At 46.6% G+C, this 22,535-nt stretch overlaps 1 protein-coding gene across 1 annotated transcript in view; it reads left to right on the top strand.

Moving 5' to 3' along the window:
* The window catches only part of FSIP2 (fibrous sheath interacting protein 2), a gene marked incomplete at both ends in the record, with an annotated part of 46,597 nt that extends 29,424 nt beyond the window's left edge, over positions 1 to 17,173 (top strand). Inside the window, 5 exons of the mRNA XM_079783086.1 lie at positions 220 to 9,614; positions 12,189 to 12,578; positions 14,896 to 15,053; positions 15,736 to 15,782; positions 17,037 to 17,173. Coding sequence (XP_079639212.1) covers positions 220 to 9,614; positions 12,189 to 12,578; positions 14,896 to 15,053; positions 15,736 to 15,782; positions 17,037 to 17,173 — 10,127 coding nt within the window. The remainder of the gene's footprint in view (positions 1 to 219; positions 9,615 to 12,188; positions 12,579 to 14,895; positions 15,054 to 15,735; positions 15,783 to 17,036) is intronic.
* Positions 17,174 to 22,535: the final 5,362 nt, after the last annotated feature.

Here is a 22,535-nt window from a genome sequence, read left to right on the forward strand (position 1 = left end):
TTTTAATTCTTCAGGGTTAATTTTCTCAACTTTCTGGCTAAAATTACGATTCCACAAGGTGGGAAATAAATATCAGAAGAAAACCCAATTTCTTTCTTGACTAAATTTTTCTTTAGTGAAGTGTTCCCAAGGTAAAATTCATAGGTAAATAGTTACCGATATGTTGAATTTTCCATACTTCTCTTAATGCATGCTACAAATTATATTTTCTTTTTGAAGTGCCCAGTGAGATGATGTCGATTGTTTCTGGGCTGTCAAAGAAAACGTACGAGTCAGAACAGCGTCTAAGAAGCATATACAATGATTCTTCGCTTTACCAACTTTGCGAACATCTCACCGAGTCTGTCATTTGCCATTTAATTTCGAGCATTTCTGATGGCATCCAAGGTGGCAGAGAAAGGGAGAAGGCATGGGAAAGCCAAAATTCAGGATGTAACAAGATTATTTCCATTGATTCTCAAGTATTTGAAAACAGGTCGATTTCTATTGGAGAACTTGCTTTAAATATTTCTGAAATCATTACTAAAATCCTTTTCAACAGTAACATTATAGAGCCTGACATTGCACAGCAAATGTTTTCTTCAAAAGCAAAGTACATTTATTGCCCAGGAGTCACTGCCTCTGACTTTGACCATCTCTTCCAGGATCTCTTAATAGGAGTGATTCACGTCCTGTCCAAAGTGATAGGAGTAACTCATCACCTTGAAAGCAACGGAGGAAGTAAACCAGTGTCCATGCTCAGAAGCAATAGTGTGTCCATGTGCAACAAAACAAGCACCATGAAAAGACAGATAAGCTGCAGAAACTGGGAATCATCTACTCACCAAAATGAACATCTCATTCAAAAAGATAAATTGAATTACCTGGCATACAAGTTAGACAGTATCGTCAGTAGTCTGAAAACTCGTGAATCCAAAGAAGTCGTCAATAAGGTCTTCAATATTGTTTTAGATTTATTTTTACCAGATGAACGCCGAGGTGAGCCCATGGATTCTTACGAAAAGGCCAGGAAATCTTTATCATCCTCGAGTAGTAACGTAGGGCTCACCCCCAAATCCATTTTCCTTCTCAACGTCGTGTGTGAGAAACTTATCAGAACGCTTTTGGAAAAATGCACCAACACTGTATTTCTTGATCATGACCCTCCTTCTGATGGAATATCTGCCGAAGAATGTCAACTTTTAAAAATGCTTCAAGGTGTAGAAGACGAGGACTTTGGTGACTGTAAGGGGGCAATGGGCTGTGAACAGTTCCAAGGAGATGATACGTCAGATCTTTTGGAAAATCTGGCAGAAATGGATCCAGATGTATTGTCATCAGACTCTATGCTCACCCTCATTTCCCACAGCTTGGTTAAGTCCCTGATGGACAAACTATGTCCAAATATTCAGCTCCCTCACAGCCCACCTGGTGCAAGCAAGCATTTAAAGGGTAGAACACAGGAAAGACAGTTGGGTTTTATAAAAGCAAAAAGGCCAGGATTAGCAGGATTCGGACAAGGTAAAGGTTCTGCCAGCTTCACCAGTTGTGACGGTCATGCTCTGACCGGATCCCTAAATCTCTCCAGCGTGGTCCGCTCCAAAACACAATCACCGTTTGGCAGGAAGTGCTCAGTAAGTGCCTCTTCTGTGTCACCTCGTAGAAGGCAGGAAACAGCCATCCATAACAAGCTACATCAGGGGAGCAGGAGTACAGGTGTTTATTCGGCCACATTTTTGGAGGAAATCATTTCAGAACTGTTTTTCAATCTCTCCACTTCCCTGTGGGGCAAAAATGAAAGCATCACCGAGGCCCGGCTCAATGAGATGAACACACTGCTTGTCAACAACGTGGTGAGGGAGTTTAACCGCGCGCAGGTCGCCGTTCTGCGGAACGTGGAGGAGAGGCTGTCCTTCCCGCCGGTCCAAAAGGCACTGGTGCGTAGGGTTGTTGACTCGGTTTACCCTGATGTTCTCCAGAAATATCAATTGAAAGTGACCTGCGGTGTGAATCGGGCACATGACAACACCTCACTAGCAGGACAAATAACCAATGGCATCCTGTTAGAGATCTTAGACTACCAACTCCCACCTTGCTTCCGGGAAAAGCTCAGCCCTAACTCCTCCTGCCCTCTTGAGGCGGAAATCATCCTGCAGAAGCTACAAGGGTCCCTGAGAGAATTTGCTTCCAGATCCAGCTCTTCGGGAGGCTACAGCACCAGGGTGTCGCACTCCTTTTTGGAGGATATCATCAGGAGGCTTCTAGCTCAACTCACTGCTCCGCCCAGTAAGGCTTCCTCTCTGGGAAGAAAAGAGTTCATGAGTTCAGATTTTAGTGAAATGTCTAACTGTATCATAAATAAGGTCCTATCAGCCATTTCCAAACACAAAATTTGGTTCACTATTTGTGACAACCCAGAACTATGCGCAGGGAAAAACACCCAGAAGATGGTGGATTCTGTGTATCATAACCTTATGCAAATGTCTGACTCCCTTGTCGCAATCCAGAACAGTCTAGTGAGCCGAAGCCCAGGTATGGTGGACCGAATAGCCAGTTTTATTATCCAAGAGATTATTGAGAACCATCTTCAGCCATTTTTGTGTGAGGAAGGCTTGCCCCGTCCAAATACCCCACTGGACGCAATATCGAACATGGTGAAACGGGTCCTCCGTGAGGTCACGGAGTCGCACAGACCCACGAGGCCCTCACCCTCGGGCGCTTACCCTGACACGTTCATAGGGGAAATCGTGGCCAGACTTTTATCAAAGATTTTCAGCTCCAAGCAGAACACTGACACTGAGCTGGAAAACATGACACAAAAAATAGTGACCTCGATAAGCACCCACTTTGACAAAGCCACAACTCACATGCTCTGTGGCGGCAAGGAGGGCGCCGGCCCCTCTGTGGGCACAGACATCGTGGATGAGCTCGTCTCCTCCGTTTACAAAAACGTGTTACAGCAGCACGGGCTGGACCCCGAGGTGGACACAGAGTCTGAAGGCAGCGAGACGTTTGTGGAAAACGTCACCAACTTAACTGTCGCAACCATTTCCGATTACCTCCTTCACCCGCTGTTCTCTGGCGACTTGTCCTCTTCCTGTTCTATTTCCACAGCTCAGAACGTCATCCGGGACATCATCAGTAACATCAGCAAACCCGCTGCGCCGAGCCCGAGCTTATCTCCGTATAACACCTTGCTGCCGTACACGTTTTTAGAAGACATGATCAGGGTACTATTATCTAGGATCTTTTCTTCTGCATCCGACTTCGTTCCAAACACAGAAACTCTAAAAGATAGGTCAAGAGTGAATTTCAATGAGATCGCTTCCAATATAATCAGTGACATTAGGATGAAAATTTCTCAACATGACATCCAATTCTCAAAAGATGATGACGAAACCAAGTTTGTTTATTCAGAAGATGATGTCCAGCACCTGGTGGACTCCGTCTTTGAAAATATTTTACAAAATTCCGAATCTCAGGAGTCGGTTGAACAAAATATCAAAGGCAGCAACGATGCTCTCGTCGACAGAATAGCAGGTTTCATCATCAAACATATTTGTCAACAGCACCTGCAGCCGTTTGTGGACAGGAAGGCACTGCCTTCCCCCGCAGACACACACCCTGATGGCGAGCGCAGGCCATGGCCTCCTGCCAACATCTACTCGGCAGCGTTTCTGGAAGAGGTGATCTTTGGGGTTTTAAGGAAAATATTCCACAGGGTGTTGGGCATTGTGCAAACAAAACCAGCAAAGGACTCGGAAGACGAGCTTTTGGACAAAGCTGGGAAGCTGATACATCTGATAGCAGAAGAGTTCTCAAGAGCCCAGGTGCGCCTCCTGGAGGATGCCGAGGAGCAGTGCTGCTTGCCTCCGGTGGAGAGCGACGTCCTCCAAAGCATCGTGGACATGGTGTTCAGCAAAGTGTTGCAAGAATATGAAATGGACATCCTGCCCGATTACAATTTTCTAAATGACACAAAGACCCTGGCAGCCAGGGTGACTAAAAGCATCCTGGCCCACACGTTTGATTTCCAAATTCACCCAAAGCTGGTAGGAAAGCTCCGTTTTAAGTCGTACACCACACTGAACGTCGATGTTTTGATAAAGAAAGTCCAGTGTTACATCACTAAATCACGGTTCCAAAGACAGGCGTCGACGATCTACACCACCATGCTATCGCACACCCACCTGGAAAAGGTCGTCACCCAGCTGGTCTCGCAGGTGGGCCCGCTGGCCTCCAGCGCAGAAGGCGGGGGCACTTCCAAGTCGGAGTTAAGTGATTCTGTCATAAAACTTATACACGAAATTATGTCAATCATTTCCAAACATGCAATCTGCATCGTCAAGCATGGCAGTGAGAAACAGAGCATGATGTCCGAGAAAGACATCCAGTCCATGGTGGATTCCATCTACGCCGACCTTTCACATTCAAAGCTCTACCAGTCTCTCACAAAGGATAAGAAAGGGATAAGTAAGATGCCTGTTTCGAAAATAGCGAGTTTTATCATAAAGGAAATTTTTAACCATCATCTCCAGTCATTTTTACCTGGAGACAAAACACGCCTCTCGGCTGTGGTTGATCTTGACAATAAACAGAAAGCAGCCGGCGCTCAGCAAGGAACGTTGGCTCTCGTCGTGAACTCGGCGGCCTTTCTGGAGGAGGTCATCGCCGAGCTGTTGTGTAAACTCCTGTACGCGTTCTCACACAACGTCCTGGCGGCTGAGCAGCCAGATACAGTGAAAGGCAAAATTACTGACATCGTTACGACATTAGTAAAGTCAATTGTTCTGGAGTTCACCACGTCGGAGATTGTGGTTTCGAATTATTCCGACGATGATATGTGTTCTTCGGCAAGATACAAAGAAATGGTTCAAAAAACAGCCAACCTGATTTATGAAAAGATATTGGGTGAATACAAATCTCTGATTCAAGTCTACAAGGTTATGCAAAGTGACACGACTTCTTTTGGCAGGAAAATTTATCATTTACTATTGGAAGAAATTTATGATCAGCAGGTGCAATCGTTAGTGTCGGGAGAATTGGTGTCCTCTTCCTGTTCTTCCCTTCAAACCGATAACATCATCAGAAACGTGCTGACTGTCATCACCAAGGCCAGCCCCGCCACCCCGTGCGTGACAGTGCTGCCGCGCGCGCTGTTGGAAAACATCGTTTTCAAGCTCATAGGGTGCATCTTCCCTTCCAGCCACAGGGAGAGTGAGCTCAAAGAGGAAGGCGTTGCACCCGATGATGAGTTTGTGGCTGCAGCTTCAAAACTGACGGATGACATTATCAAAGAAATTACGGAACATGAAATCCGTCTCGCCAGGGCAGAAGAGAATGCAGAGAGTACCCAACTAGACGTGATTGAGAACTTGGTTGACTCGATATGTAACAATATCGTGAAAAAATCTGAATTTCAAGCTGAAGTGCAAAGAGACGCAGACAAAAAAGCAGGCTCGTTCCTCAGTAAAGTCGCAGGTTTCATTATGAAGGAAATTATGGACCATCATCTGAGGCCATTTTTCCAGGGTGACGGGGGCTCTGCACTCACCAAACCTGGGAAAGAGAAGACTCAGACTTCTCTCTACTCAGCCACATTTTTGGAAGACGTAGTGGTTGACCTTGTTCGCAAATTTTATTCCCTTCTAAGTATTACTGAAGATCCTAAGAAAAAAGGGATGCCAGAGCCAGACCTTGTGGGGTTGGCTGTAAAATTTGCAAACTCTCTGGTAGGAGAATTCAGGAAAAGTGAAATTAAAGTTCTACCGAATGCTGAAGAAGTCTTTGCTTTCCCACCAGTTGATAAAGAGACAGTGGATAAGATATCCAACTTTGTGTACGATCAGTTCATAGGGAAGTACGACTCGGATGACATTCAGAAGGATGACAAAGGTCACATGCTAATAGAAACGATTGCTGGATTAGCCCAAAAGGCAATCTCTGCCTTCAAAATTCAACCCCTGTTCACAGGAGACTGGTCTTCCACCTTCTTTTCATTTCTAAATCCAGATCCCATCACCCAAAGGGTTCAACACCTACCACAGAAAACCGCTGCACCGAGTAGCACAGGCCTCAAAGGAAACCAACTTACTTTTTCAGTGCAATCCTATAAATACACTTCTCCCACCTCAGACCGGAAACAGGTGCCGGGAACTTTGGAACTAGACAGAGGCACAGCAAACAGAAAGAAAAGTCTCCAAAGTGAGGAGACGTCCGTTAAGAAAGGCGAGCTCCAAGACCGGAAAGTCGCCTCTCTGACGAAAACAATGAAATGTAGCCTGGTTAACCTGTTGTCAGGGTCAGCGGCAGGCGCGGCAACTAAAAAGAAAGAGAATGAAAATAAAATGACAGTTTCAATTAAAAATCACACTGAGAATGTACCAACAGTTACCTCTCCAACCACCAGTGTGAAAAGTAAAGACAGTCCGAAGTCAGAGCTGAAGGGAGCACAGAAGAATGATGAACCGGAGAAGAAAAGCAAATCGGTGTCAACAGATGAAGAGAAGCAACGTACCGAGGCGTGCACACAGACTCCAGAAGCTGCTGGTGCGACAGAGCGGAAGGAGGAAATGGTTGGACCGAATTTGGACACAAACAAACAAAAGGTTGACCAGACAAGAGGAAGCATATTGAAAAAAGATTACGAGCTCTGTCCGTTGCCGCTGATACCCAAAGTGGCAGACGCAGCGACCACCACGGAGGACACGGTCACTCCAAAGCCGAGCTCCGTGCACAGAAAAGGCAGTCCCCCTCTCGTCGATGTAAGCAAACAATGTGCAGACTATGAACGTGTTCAAAATATCACTGAAAATATTTATGACAATATCTTAGAAACATACTTTGCTCCAGAATCAGAATGTTCACATTCCCAACAGCCCCCAAGTGATAAGGTCCACAAGGATTTTGCCCAGTCTGTTTCAATCAAGGACTTGTCCCTCTCGGTTAACAAAGATCTCCCTACCCCGGAGAAGGAAGAAGAAAAGGATAACGAGAGAGTGAGGGAGAAAGAGAAAAAACAAGGGGGAGGAAAAGAGAAAGTGGAAGTGGAGGAGATTAAAAATGAACCCAGGAAACCAGACAGCGCTCAGTACCCTCCGAAAAGTAAGCCTGGAATTTTCCCTGCGAAACTTCTAGAGGATGTGATCATCGAGATGGTTAACAAGTTGGTCCTTTGTGCCTCACCAGAAGCACAAACAGCTGATAGAGGCCAAAATGTCAGTGACGGCCAACATCAAGCCGACCTCTACGACACAGCCATGCAGCTCATTGATTCGCTGCTAAAGGAGCTGTCCAAGGCGCAGATTAAGGTCTTTAGGCCAGAAAAGGAAAGCCCGCTAACCCCGCCTGGAGGTAAAGGGCCATCCGTTGCTAAAGGGCCTCCCGAGCAGAAAGAGCCAACAGCAGACGGAGCCTCACCTCCCACTAAGAAAGCCACGGGAGGGAAAATGTCACAAATGCATAAAGTGGTGAAAAAAATCCCTCTCGATAAGATGTCTTTCCTAGAAAAAATCCCGGCCATCGATAAATTGTTGGTTAACAAAGTTGTTCACTCTTCTGTGTGCAATATTTTGAAGGAACATAGGTCTCAAGACTCCCTCCGTCGGAATATAAAGAGCAACGGGGGAAATTTAGCAAAAAGACTGACCAGCGCGGTGATCAACCAAGTTTTTCAACATCAGCTGAACTTGGAGCCCAGCGATGAGGTGCCAGCGGCGGCATGTCTGCCTCTGGAATGTAAGGATGTTGTCAAAAAGGTCAGAAAGGCGGTTCAGATGGCCAGTAAAGAGTGTCAGACGTCCTCGCCGTACACCATCCTGCTGCCTCACGAATTCTTACAGAACGTGATTTCTGCTCTTTTACATAAGATTTTCTCAATCGTACCCAAAACCAAAGCAGAAACCTCGGAGGGCGGGTGGCTCACAGAACTGGATTTCCTCCAGATGAAGTTGCTGGGCACCGTCATGGCAGAGATCTCCAAAGACGAAGACATGACCATTCAGTACGTGGAGTCCTTACACCCCAACGACGACGAGGTCATCCAACTAGTGGCCCTTTCTATTTATGAGAACCTCCTGTCCCAGTTCGGATCGCAGGAGACGATACGGAGGTGTGTGGCCAGCGGCTGCCGAATCCTCTCGGAGACCATCGTGGAGCTCGTGCTCCGAGAAGTGTCCGGGAACCAGCTGCAGAGCTATTTTTCCGGAGAGCTGACTCCGTGTCAGTGCGCGGAGGTGGACAGCATCATTGAGAACATCCTCAAGGACGTCATCCGCAACACGGACACGCCCCAGCCTCCGCCCATGCCGGCCCACAGGCTGCCTTACAACATCATAGAAGAAATCGCCGTCCAGTTTCTATCCAAGCTTTTATCTGTGTTTCCCAAGGTGGACAAGAAAAGAAACAAATCTCTAGAAACTGAAATGCAAAACATCATGTCCAAAATATTAACTTCCCTGCAAGACTTTATCTCGAAAAGTAAGATCAAACTCATACCACCAGCCAAGGCACTGGCTCCTGTGCCGTTAGCTGACAATGAAACGATTAAAAAGGTCGTGAATTCTGTCTACACCCGGGTGTTAAGGCACTCTGGCTCCCACACGTCCATCTTCAAAGACTTGATGGGGAAGAACAATGTCCTCTCCGACATCATAGGCTTCTTAATGGTGAAGGAAATTTCCAATTCTAAATTTCAACCGCAAGGAGAGGAAGAAGTATCGAGCTCAGAACTGGTTCTGGAAGCGGTCAAAATTATGGAAAAGGTGGTCAAAATTGTGGATGAATTTAAGTCCCAGGACAAGTCTTCCTCCAAAAAAGGTTCCATGTTGGATGCCACGTGTTTAGAGGAAGCATTGGCTTTGTTCTTGGCCAAGTTAGTGAAGTTGCCAAGTGCCTCCAGCAAAGACGCCAAGAACTTGTCGAAGCCTGAGTTAAATAAAATCGCGTCTCAGCTGACCAAATCTGTGACCGCCGAGATTTCCAAAAGTAACATTAGCCTCGTTGCCGCCGACCCTGAAGGGCAGGTTTTACATCCGAAAAGTGTCGAAATGATCTCTCAGGTTATCGACTCTATCTACAGCAATGTGCTGATCCAGTCCGGGACCTATAAGGACCTTTACTACGACATCAAAGGCACCAACAGAGTCTTCCCTAAAAAGGTGGCTGATTTAATCATCCATGGCGTTTCCAGCGTTTCCTTAGATACAGACACCGATTGCTCCAAGAATCCCAATGCGGATCACTTTGGAGATCTAGATGTGAACAGAATTGTTCAGAAGGCGCAAGAACATGCTGTCAAAATGAACCCTGACACAAAGAATGACGTTCCAGATCAAAATACATCTGGAGAGGAAACTCAAATTAAAATTGTTCCCCACATTGGGAACAAGCCCATCAAAATAGATCCCGGCATTCTCTCACAACACTTAGCAGTCATTTCGGTAAAAACTCAACCTCTGGAGAAGCTTCAGATGGAGTGTTTAAGAAACACCGGACACAGCATCGCAGAAGTGAGGAGAGCATCGATCCAGGGGAGAAGTTACTCCACACCAGACACATCGAATGAGGAAAAGATAAAGAAAGAAAGACGCACCTCGTTGAACAAGACGGGGCGACTGGACATGAAACCCTTAGAGGTAAGTGTAAACACAACCACAGGGCGACAGGTGAAGAGTGAGACGAGGGAGCTCTGTGACTCTCCCCGTCGATAGGTATTTGGGATGCTTTCTGCTGTCGCTGCTGTGGCCCAGCCCAGCAGGGGAATTGGTTCAGCCCTGCAGTCGTCTGACTTACTGGGACGTGCCACATCGGTGGTTCCCTCTCACTGTCTCAGGCTAGTGTTCCTAAGACAATCCGTTTAAACTTGTTTTGTTTTGTTTTTAAATAGAATGGGAATACAGGGACATACCCTTCACAGTACAAGCAGGCTGAATACGGTTATAATCTTCATTTGAAGATTCAGAAGAAACACAATCTCATGGGTTCCTGTAGATCTTACCATGGATGTCGAAAGGCGTCTCAAAGGGACAGCTAGACTATCAGGACACATGAAGGTTCAAAAACTATCTAAATAGCTTTGATTGCTCAGGCTTAACGCTCTACCGCAGTAGTAACCTTCTGGCTTTTAGCAACATGACAAAAAACATTACACGACAAACTCTTGGATTGTACTTGTTTCTTACTATTTGACCTTCGTTATATTAGCCTTTTTCAGTTTCTTCTACACTGCAAAGAAGTACACAGCTCTTCCCTCTCGTCCCCTTTTCCTGGACCCAGCAGCCCGGATGCTGCCATGTTTACGACCCTGTGTCCTCTTTCGATAGATCTAGCTCTGCCCTGCCGCTCACACTCGGGCCCCACATACATTAAACTACCTGGGACTTTAAAATGCCAAAATAATGTCCTGTTACAAGGAAACTACGCCACTGAGGACGGGGTTGTCTGGACAGTGGAGTGACACCGATCCACTGCACACTCGTCTTCTTTATCGAAGCCCCTGTTCTAATGGTGCTTGTTCACAGGATGACTACGTGTCCAGGTATATAACCCGTGGCCTGGAAAATGAGAAAAAAAAACGTATAGGACCATGCTCCCTGGAGCACAAACTGGAGGTGAACTTTCCCAGCCCTGCCCTGCAGCCCACCGGACTCAGTCTCCGGTTTGGTAAATATGTTACGGAGGGCTTTCTGTTTTCATACCCAGATAACTGAGTTTATCATGGGCTGAGACACTAATTTCATCTCCTTTGTTCGAAACTTTTTGGACCAATCCTTTCTGGCTCAAAACATTCCTGCTCCACATGGGTTCTCAGCATCGCACTAGCATGCGACTTGGTAGTCTTCATTTATTCACAGGTACTCTCTCGGGAGCAAAAGCGTGTGAACAGACGGTGGAGTAACACTACTAAAATCAGTTTTTAATTATCGGTAGAATGTTCTGTCACAAATATTACCCTTAGTTACCAGCTCTCTTTGCTTAAGTCTTTATAGACCAAAGGAAGCAGGAAGAGACTACTTAACCCAAGCAATTACCCCGTCCTCTGTCCTCTAAGGGGAAGAAAAGCCATCCTAAACATAAAACTTACAAGTAAAGAAGCAGACATAGAGAGCTCTGCTAAGACATGGGACCTGCACCAATCTGGGTACCGATGCAGTCTCTCTCCGCACAGAGGAAGTAAAGACAGAAGACAGTGAATTAGATCAGAGACCCAGGCGACTGTCGGCTCCACCTCCGGGCTTTACTTTCTGCTTTGAGGTGACCAATTCTCAGCACACGAGGCACACACGTTATTAAAACCACACACAGTAACAAATACCACAGCCAAATAGAATGACTCCGGATTTTCTAGATCACCGGTTCCCTCCACTAACACAGAAAATCAAAATGGATTGTTTTAATTTCCTTAAGAAGGCAGTTTCTATATGTTGTTATATATTCTTTTAGGACACTACTTTCTGAAAACGGACTTACCACGTTGCAAAGGCATGTTGAGGTCGACGATTATTAAGGCAGTTTAGAGGCTGTGCGGCATCATCAAAGGCTACAAAAGTGGGGAAACTCTCTTATTTAATCATCCGTGTCTTTGAACTGTCTTTTGACATGGAGAATAGAAAGTGAGATTTGATGAGGGAGGCGAGAAAAGAATGAAGATGTATGTTCTAAACATGCTTTTGAAAAATATGTGTCCAAAGAACCAGGAGCAGAAGGATAAGGATCAAAATCAAAAACATTCACAATTTTAGTATTAATCTTTTAAAAATCAAAACTGGATAATAACCAGGTTTTTATTGGAGAAAGAAAGGTTACTCTATGGTTCCTTATCTAGAATTTTTGAAAAAATAGATTATCATGGATACTTCTGTTACAAAACTTTAGAAGTAGATAAAAAGTAAATTATGCTGTAACAAAATATCAAGTTTAAGAAAAAAGGACCTGTTACAGACCTTCTATACTTTGAAGTAAGTTGTGGGAGATTAATATGATCTCCGAGTGTAAAAGAGATGATGACAGACACTAAGTATTTCTCATAATTTCCATTTGATTCTTCTTAAAATATTGCTAACATACAAGTGAGTGGCAGGGAAGGGAGCAGTATTTAAATTGAAACTATAAATCATATTGGCATGGCTCTGGGACCATAGAACCATAGAACCATAGGGAAAAGGGACGGAGGCACTTGTTTTTAATATTCATTGTCACTTCAATTGCAGGCTGTTGGCCGAAATTCTTTCCAGAATATAAGAAAGCCTGATATCACCAAGGTGGAGCTTTTGAAAGATGTTCGAAGCAAACAAGATCTTCTCATCCGATTAGTAGTTCATGATATTGAAGATGAGCCGGAAAATTACAAGGGCGAGGAGCTGATGTCCGACGACTATGAGTTTGTTCTGAGAGAGGACATAAGAGAAGAAAGCTGTGAACAGCTATTTGATGACAAAGCCATGGACGCCGACACGGAAAGCTTAGAGGAGACCCGGAAGCCTCCCGGAGGGCCCGCGGGGAGGGACGGGAAGTGGCCTGCCGCCGAGCTGGACCGGTCCACCAGCTCCTCCATCATGGCCATCACCAACTCCTTCTGGGGGAATGAGCCACAGTGCGAGGTGAGTGAGGAGCAGCACTGCCCGTGACCAGACAGGTACGGAAAAGGTAGAGAGCTTCAGAAATTCTGTCCAAAACACACCTTCGTTAGGCAGAGAAGAACACAAAAGTGGTGCCCACCGTCTCTGAGCCTGGTAATGTTCACAGGATAAGAGAAATGATTAACAGGCGAAGCCATAACACTCAACCGAAGGAGCGCAGGTCGCAGACAGAGACCTGGGTTAGTTAGAAGCGCTGAGAGGACATACAATGGAAACCATGTGGGAGAAATGAAAGCTAATTATTTATACCTATTACTTAATGGACTCCAGCCTTTCCTGTATGTTAGCTAATAAACAACCACTGAAGATTCTATGTAGAGAAGCCGGATGCAGGTAGGATATAACCAGAGGAGGGGCCAGTAGGAAGAAAATAAAAGCTCCACACACATTCAGATTACCTAGGTTTGAATTGAAAATTACTTGAGGAAATAATGGCTCAAAACATCCCTAATTTGGGAAAGGATATAGACATGCAGGTCCAGGAAGCCCAGACAGCTGAATGAAGACCTGAAACAACAAAATTCCTTGCAACCTCCTTGGCATCAGCCTTGATGTTTTTGTGGATCTGACTACAAATGCAAGGGAAACAAAATAAAAAAGGAAAATAAACAAAAGGGACTACAACAAAACAAAACACTTTTCTGTACAGTGAAGGGAACCATCATTAAAACAAAAAGACAGCCCAGCCAGCATGGCTCAGTGGTTGAGAATCGACCTATGAACCAGGAGGTCATGGTTCGATTCTCGGTCAGGGCACATGCCCGGGTTGTGGGCTCAATCCCCAGTAGGAGGTGTGCAGGAGGCAGCCGATCAATGATTCTCTCTCATCATTGATGCTTCTATCTCTCCCTCTCCCTCTCCCTGCCTCTCTGAAATCAATAAAAAAAGAAGACAACCCACTGAATGGGAGAAGATATTTGCAAATCATACACCCAACAAGGGGTTAATATTCAAAACTATATAAAGGAATCATGCAACAATAAAAAATAAACCCAACTGAAAATGGACAGAGATTCGGAATAGACATTTTTTCAAAAGAAGACATACAGATGGCCAATAGGTACATGAAAAGATGTTCAACATCACTATTTATGAGGGAATTGCAAATCTAAACTACACACCTGTAGAATGGCTATTATAAAAATATGAGAAATAATAAATGTTGGGGAGAACATGGAGAAACTATAACCCTTGTATACTGTTGGTAGGACTGTAAGTTGATGCAGCCACATGGAAAACTGTATGGAGGGTCCTCAAAATATTAAGAATAGAACTACCACATAATCCAGCTATTATTCTACTTCTGGATATTTACATGAATATGAAAACACTAATTTGAAAAGACATATGCACCCCTATATTCAGGCAGCACTGTTTACAGTAGTCATGATATAGAAGCAACTCAAGTGTCCGACAATGAATGGAGAGATACGTTGTGGTTACATATACATGGAATACTATTCAATAATAAAAAATAATGAAATCTTGCCATTTTTGACAAAATGGATGGACCTTAAAAGTGTAATGTGAAATGAAATAAGTCAGAAAGAGGAAGATAAATAATATGTTATTTCACTCATGTGAAAATTTAAAAGCAAATAAAGAAACCTAATAGATGCCAAGAACAGATAGGTGGTGACCAGAGGTTAACAGGGTAGGACAGGTGACGGGGTCAAAGGGGTCAATGGCATGGTGATGGAGAGGAACTAGGCTTTTGGGAGTGATCACTTTTTAGTGTCTACACATGTTGAACTATAATGTTGTCTACATAAAACTTACATAATAATATTTTTAAAGAAATGTTGTTGTATAACATTAGCAAAAGTCAAAATATATTGTAAGTAATGTTCCCAGTCATAATAGCCTTTTTGGAGATTCTAACCAACCTCAGAATAAAGGTATTTTCATAAAAGATGTGGCCATGAAATCCACATATGACTTCCCCACAAGTAAATCAGAGTGCACTCATAACGACTGACCCGGTGAGCTTCTGAGTTGACCGGGATTATATCTATTCCTTTTATTTTTTAAGTCAGTAAAATCTGATTAAAATACCAGTGAAGTGCAGAAATGGAAAGCTAATATTCTTCAAACACTGTGCAAGGTTTATCTTTAAAATCCATTCAAACTCCTATATTAAAACACAGGCCCTCTTCACTGAGCCAATGCCAAAGGGTCATGTTGGAAAGAGACATCCGAATCAGGATGATAGGGTTCCTCCCACGCTTCCTCGCGCTGTGCATGTGAGTGCCTCACGCCTGGGTCTCCGCCTTTTCAGAAAGAAGAGCCGGAGCCGACCGAGCCGATCCATCACCTCATACACAGGATCATGAGCACGTCGTCCTACAACCAGGAGGACCTGGGCTTGCCTGCCAGGTACGCGGCCGCAGAGCAGCAGGAGGGCCGAGGGGAAGGGCCGTCGGGAGAACGGGCCTGGTAGGATGCGATGGTGCCACTGCTCAGCCCAGGCCTTCCCTCAGGCCGCCTTCCTCCCGGGGCTCCCCCGGTGGGTGCCTGCAAAGGCCTCCCCTCCCCACGGGACCCCCATCCCCCGGGGGGACGGGTAAAAGGTGGCACACACACAGCCACGAGACTCTGGCTCAGCCTGTAACAGGGAGGCGATTCTGGGGCACGCTACAACACGTGTGACCCTGAAGACACTGCTGAGTCCGTCACCAAAGGACAGGCACCACGTGATTCCGCGTCTGTGAGGTACTTCGTGGTCAAACAGGAGGCGGGAAGTAGAAGAGTGGCTCCAGGGGAGAGGAAAGCGGGGTGTCAGCTCCAGGGGGCGGGGTGCCAGGTGGGGAAGATGAAAACGTCCTGGAGAGGATGGTGTGACGGCTGCCCAGCCATGGGAAGGTGCAAGCACGGAGCCGTCCCCACAGCGGGTTAAAGTGCTCCACGGCGTGTGGTGTGGACGTAACCATCGTTTGTAAAGCGGGGAGGAAAGTCCATTTAGAAATCACAGCTATCCGTTGGGAAACGCAGGGGTGCGGTGTGTCGAGCTCATGTCCACAGGAAGAACGGCTGCCATGGGTCCTTCTGCAGAGTAACCCCTCCGCCCGTTGGATGGGCAGACCATGACCATGAAACGCTCCTTTCCCTTTGCTTTCAGTGAGACCAAGGACTGTGCCCCGGACACGCCTGCTAAAGTATCAGAAGGTGAGATTTATTTTTTAACTTCCATTAGAAAGTATTCCAAAGAGGGCTTGGTTTACTGCTTTGATAAGTAGTTTAGTTATCAAATCTAAGGTTGATACTTTTTTTAATTTCTCTTTGTAGTTGAAAGTATTCCAGGTGTCCCATTTCTCCCCCACTGACCACCACCCACCCACACCGGCCCCTCCCAGGCCTTCGCCAGCCTGTGCCTGTGTCCGTGGGCTGTGCATATATGCATATGAGCCCCAGGTTTGGGTTTGGTGTGTGTGTGTTTTCTGTGAGCTTGAACTACTTCTGGGAATCTGATCCTACATCCATCCCTCAGGTGTTCAAATGAGCCAGTTCGCTTGTCTCGTCTGAACTGCTATTACATTTTCTTAGTGATTTTGATGAAGAACCTGGCATTCAATGAATTGATCTTTACCATGCGCCACAAAATAAGGGTATATCATACCAGAGTTTCTATCTGAGCCAGAACCCATGACACTAGGATTTAACAATTTTTTGAGAGGTTATTCTTCCTGTGGATTAGCCCTATAAAAATGTACCCAAAAAAAGAGGGCTGAGGGGCTTTTAGAGCTAAATTTATTTGCTGACATCATAATCTAACTAGAATGGAACTCACTTTTTTTCCCAAATTTTTTTTTTTTTTATTTCAGAGAGGAAGGGAAAGGGAGAGAGAGAGAGAGACATCAATGATGAGAGAGAATCATGGATCAGCTGCCTCCTGCACGCCCCACAGTGGGGATGGAGCCCGGAACCCGGGCATGGGCCCTGTCTGGGAATCGAACCCTGACCTCCTGGTTCACAGATTGGTGCTCACCCCCTGAGCCATGCCGGCGGGCTTCATGCACGTCTGCTCTCCCAGGACCGCTATGAATCAGACACCCTCACTGCACACGGCTGAAAGCTCGTTTCCCGGGGAGCTCAGCTCACCAGGCTTTGGGGGAGTTCTCTTTGCACCCGGCGGGTTCAGGAGGGGGAAGGCTGCCAGGAAGAGTCCGGGAGCTGGACCCGAGCGCACCGTGGCCACTCTGCTCGTGGGAGCGCAGCAGGGCACTGGGCCTCGTCACTGGTCAGTGTCCGAGATGGAGACCTCATCCTTCCTGTTTCCTCCCAGAAAAACCATCTGAGAATGACCTTTCCGCCCACACCGTGTGCGATCAATGCCGATGTCCATATTCTAACCCACGCTGCCGTGTGGCGGCGGCATGAACGGCCTAAGAAAGGCCACGTTGCTCTCTGCTTTGTCCACAGAAGCGCCCCGGCCCAGCGTGTCCAAGCAGGGCTCCGGGATGCTGGCCCGCGTCACGTCGGCGCTGTCCAAGGTGTTCTCCCGCACCAGCACCAGCGCGGCCAAGGCCGCCGCCACGCCGCCCCAGGCCGAGCGCTGACCCTTTCCTACCGAGACCTCTACCCTCATTCCCATAGAAAATAAAATGATTTTTGGAGCATAACCTCGTGTGCTGAGATGACGTTTACAGGAGAGGAGGAGGAAGGAGAAGGAGCCCGGGGGAGGCTGCAGGGAGCGTCTCTGGGGGCCCCGCGGTGTGAGGAGGGTGACCCTGCTATCACCTGGAGCCACGAGAGGAAGAGACGGGACGTGGCCGTGGGGCCCCCTCAGCCCCAGGTACCACAGGAAGTGGACCTGAAATTCTTTCTCTTAAGTTTTTAGAGGGGTTTGTAGCAAAATAGTTAACAGATGGAGATGACGCTGGAGCTGGAGTCTATCAAACTAATTGGTTCACTATTCATGTGCATTTGGATGTTCAAATCGGAGTATTTGTACCACACAGAAGAAACCAGTTCTCGCACCTGCAGATAGCATGTCATCCTTTTATAAGAGACCTCCCAGGCAGCAAGACCCAAATGTGGCTAAAGCACCACAGAGAAGTAAATAGTAACTTGGTATAAAATACTAGATATGCGTAAAATGACCCCTGTGACTGACAGATACCCCTTTGCAGACACAATATCTTTGTGGACAAAATGCCATCAACAAATCATGGGTCAGTAAAGTTATTAAAACCTTATGTAAATATTTTAACATGAAAATAGCAAGGCTCCATTTGTAAAAATAATAAAAAGTAAAGAGAAAATTTAACAAGATGGATAGCTGATACAGCGATCAAGAGCCCTGGCCGGTTTGGCTCAGTGGATAGAGCGTCGGCCTGCGGACTGAAGGGTCCCGAGTTTGATTCTGGTCAAGGGCATGCACCTTGGTTGTGGGCTCCATCCCCAGTGGGGGGGGGGAGCAATTTTTCAAAATCAGTTAACATGGTACTTTGTGATTTTAGCATGTTCGCCCCTAAAATCTAAGGACCTTGTTTAAAAGATCCAAAAAGGTGAACCAAACAGAAAAGAGGACCCGCTGTCATCGCCGCCAGCCCAGCGCTGGCTCAGGAATTTTAAGGAACGTGGTATCTCTTTCGGATCTAAAATGGTCCTGGTAGGAGCTGGTGCTAGAAATTGAAGCATCTGAGAAAATTCTGTTTTACTAAATTGCATTTCCTTTAACAAAATCAGCCAGTGAGGTTGGGACAGGACGCTCCAGAGAAAAAGATGTGATTATAGAGTAAAACGTTTATATTCCAATGAGAATGAAGTTATTCAATTAGTAATTTGGTCAATTCATAATAATACCATACATCATTTAACACTGAATTCTAAAGCATTCTTCTCTCAGGCAACCGTGAATCCTCTTCTTAAAAACGAAATTACCCAAATCAACTGTTCAGTCATTGTTTTTCTTCTTTGTTGTTGTTAATCCTCACCTGAGGATATTTTTCCATTGGTTTTTAGAGAGAGTGGAAGGGAGGGGGAGAGACAGAGAGAGAGAAACATCGATGTGAGAGAGACACATCAATTGGTTGCCTCCCACAGGAGCCCTGACCAGAGCCCGCAACCGAGGTCCACGCCCTTGACCGGAATCGAACCCGGGACCTTTCAGTGCGCAGGCCGACGCTCTATCCACAGAACCGAACCGGCTAGGGCCTGTTGAGTCACTTAATAAATATATTTTATCTTCCGCTTTATGCCCAGGATTATTCCATAAAACATGCATTCAGAAATATAGATTCGAAGGCCCTGCCTTTAAGGTCTTGTGAAATAACGCCTGTGATTCCGAGTGCTGCCAATTAATGTCTGTAATTCCGCGGGCAGGAGGGGAGGACGGCTTTCAGCCTCGCTGCACGTCTGGGCGAGACTTCACAAACACAGACGTGCAGACACAGTATGTTTCCATCAGTGAGCGGCGCAGCACACAGTCAGCCTACGTGGGATTCATGCAGAACTGCTGTGCCCTGTTTTCCACAAACCACGTGGTAATGTTGGCGAGACCCAATACCCTCACATAACACGTGGTAGAGTGCCTTGGGACGTTTTTTTAAAGGGGAAGTGATACTTTGGGGGAATCATTTACCAACAATCTGTAGAACCAATACAAGATGACCTTGACTTTGCCGTGGCCGGTGGCTCAGCTCGTTGAGGGTCGTCCTGTACACGAACAGGACGCAGGTTCGAGTCCCCGGCAGGGCACATGGCTAGGTTGTGGGTGGGCGGGACACGGACAGAAGGCAACCAGTCAATGTTTCCTCTCTCTCTCTCTCTTTCTCTTTGTCTCTCTCTCTCTCCTCACCCCTCCCTCCCTCATCTTTCTCTCTAAAATCAATGAAAGCATATCCTCAGGTGAAGATTAAAAAAAAAAAAAATTAGTATGCCCTTTAAATATTTTGTTTGAATTCTTTTAGTGTTTTATTTATTCTGTGTCTGGCCTTATTTTTTATCAATCCAGTCTACTTATATCCTCTTCAAGCCTTATTCTTTTCCATTTTTGCTTTTAACTTAATATTTGAAGACATTGTAACTTCAAATAAAAATCAAAAAGGTTAAAAAAAAAAAAACAAGTAGAAAGTACGAGTTGCGGCGTAGAAACTGAAGCTCTGACACCAAAGGAAATTCCGCCCTCGATGACAGCGACTTGGGCATGTGTGATGGGTGCCCCCGCCTCCTTCCAGGGCCCATTAGTACCAAAGGCTGCAGCCAGACCTAAGTTAAGGGCCTCAGACGGGTCTCCGGATGAGACGGATGGGACGGATGGGACTGGGCCGTGAGCCTGAGGAAGCACCCTCCCTCCGGCCGCTCCTCCAGGGTCAGGTCCTGGTGCTCAGCGGCCATCACTGAGTCCGAGCCGTCGAGGCGCAGAGGTGGTGGTGGTGGTCGCCTTTTGGAGAGGTGGTGGTGGTGGTCGCCTGGTGGTGAGCAGACCCAGCCAGTACACGTGCGGAAATCCGCTCTGAGAAGGGCGGCCGTGGGGAAGACTAGGCAATGGGAGAGAGGCACAAAAGCCGCCGTGCCGATGGGTCGCCTCCCACTCTCACCCTTGAGCCTGGCGGGCCGCCTTCCGCCAGGCCGCCTTGGAAAGGGTCCTAGGAGCTGTCAGAGCTGCGCCGCTCCCGTAGGAAGCGATGGAGCAGCACAGGCAGCTCCCCACGACCCCCCAAAGGAGCTGACATGCAGAGACCCTGTGCGCTCCCTGCTGGCGGCCCAGGCCGCCCAAGGCGCCTGTTTCAGGAAGCTTCCCCGTCTCTCCAGCAGAAGATGAAGCGCAGTGTTACTGGGCTGCGTGTTGTTTCCCGGTTTTATTACAAAACCGTCGCCTGTGATTCAGCCCGGCGTCCCACGAGAGGGTCTGGAACCACAGGGTCTGGGAGGTGTTCATGGAGACATTTTTTAAACTATTTGCATTTTGTTTTGTTTTGTTTTGAATTTATCTTTATTGTTGAAAGAAGTACAGATGTTGCCTTTTTTCTCCCATTGACCCCCTCCAGCCCACCCCCGCCCCGTCCCCGCCCCAGGCCTTCCCCACCCTACTGCCTGTGTTCATGGTGACGCACAGATGCATACAAGGTCTTTGGTTGATCCCTCCCCTGCCCTCGTCCCCATCCCGTCCCTCTGAGACGCATCAGCCTGCTCTTGCTTCCGGGGCTCTGGATCTATCTTGTCTTTGGGCTTTAATTCCTGCATCTGCAGAACTCAGGCAGGTCCTGCCTCAAGTGCAAGGAGTCGAAGCTCAGTAACCGCTGACTGGTCATCCCTGACAGACACCGACAACGGGCTTCCCAGCAGCACGTGGGAACACCGTCCGGGGAGGTAGCCACTGTCACTCTCCAGGTTGCATACAAGGAACGGACCGGCTACACCGTTAGACCCTGGAGGACTAGGGTTCTAACTGGATCATCTGGCTGTCCGGGTACCACCCTCACCCCATCTGGGTTCCTGTCCTGATCAGCATCTTCCCCTACTTATCCTCCCCTGCTACTCGACTCGCCTCAGCCGTCTTCCTCATCATCACCTCCCCGCTGCAGACAGGAGCCATTGGCTATGGATTTCTAGCCATGTGCCAGGTCTGTTATCGTACAGTCATTCTCTAAGTATTTCTCATAACAACTCGGGAAACGTGGTATAATTTTATCCCATTTTACAGGGGAGGACACTAATACTTTCAAGTGGCAAAGTATGTTTCCCAAAGTCTTTGAGCTAAATAATAACAACAGAGTTGAATGATTTTTTTAAACGCTAACTCTTAAAAAAATTAGCTTTGTTGTGACGTAATTTTCAAACCATACAATTCACCCATTTAGGGTGTACAATTCAATGGTTTGTGTATATTACATTATTTTTTATTATTTCAATATGTTTTTATTGATGACAGAGAGAGAGAGAGAGTGTGTGTGTGTAAACATCAGCTGGCTGCCTCCTGCATGTGCCCTGACAGGGAAGAGAACCGGTGGCTAATGGGTACATGGGATGACGCTCAGCCACGGACCCACACTGGCCAGGGCTACGTTATGTTTAATTGTGGTAAAATATATATTTTAAAAATTCACCATTCTGGCCACTTTTTAAATGTGTGATTCAGTGACATTAATTATACTTACAGTTGTCCCACCACCAATGCTCTCCACTTATAAAAGGCTCTGATGGCCCCATGTAGAAGCTCCGAAGCCACTCAGCAAACTTCACACGCCTCTTCCCCGCCAGTGGCAGGCAACCTCTGATTTCCGGTGAGTTCTGCCGTGGGTGGCCTCACCTCGCCATGTCCTGTGAATGAGGGCACGCAGTGTTTGTGCTTTGTGTCTTGTTCATTTCGTGTAGCATAATATTCTCGAGGTTCCTCCAGGTTGTAGCGTGTGTTAGAACTTCATCCTTCTCGTGGATGAAAATTATGCCGTTTAGTGTGCATACTGTGTTTTCTTCTATTCATATGTTGATGGGCATTTTGGGGTGCTTCCACCCCCAGACTGTAGTGGATAATGTTGCAGCGAACACTGATGAGCAAATGTTTGTTCAAGCACCTGCTCTCAGGAGCTTTGGGAATGCACTTAGAATCCTGGGTTCCGTGGCAATTCCATGCTCTGTTTATCAGGAATCCCCGGAGCATTTTCCATAGCAGCTGCATCGCTGAGCATTCCCTCAGCACGGAACGAGGGCGCCAGCTTCACGTCATTGAAAGCACTGAATGTCTCTCTCTCCCTTTTTGTGACGATAACCGTCCTCCTGGGTGTGAAGTGGTAGCTCACCGTGGTTTTGATTTGCATTTCCCTAGTGAACAATGACACTGAGCATCTTTTCATGGTCTTCTTAGACATCTGTATGTCTCCTTTGGCAAAATGTATGTGCAAGCTCTTTGTTCACGTTTAAATTGTGTTGCTTGTCTTTTGTTGTTAATTTATATTCTTTTATATTCTAGGTATG

The sequence above is a fragment of the Cnephaeus nilssonii genome (genome assembly GCF_951640355.1).
Source record: "Cnephaeus nilssonii genome assembly, chromosome: 10".
Lineage (NCBI taxonomy): Eukaryota > Metazoa > Chordata > Mammalia > Chiroptera > Vespertilionidae > Cnephaeus > Cnephaeus nilssonii.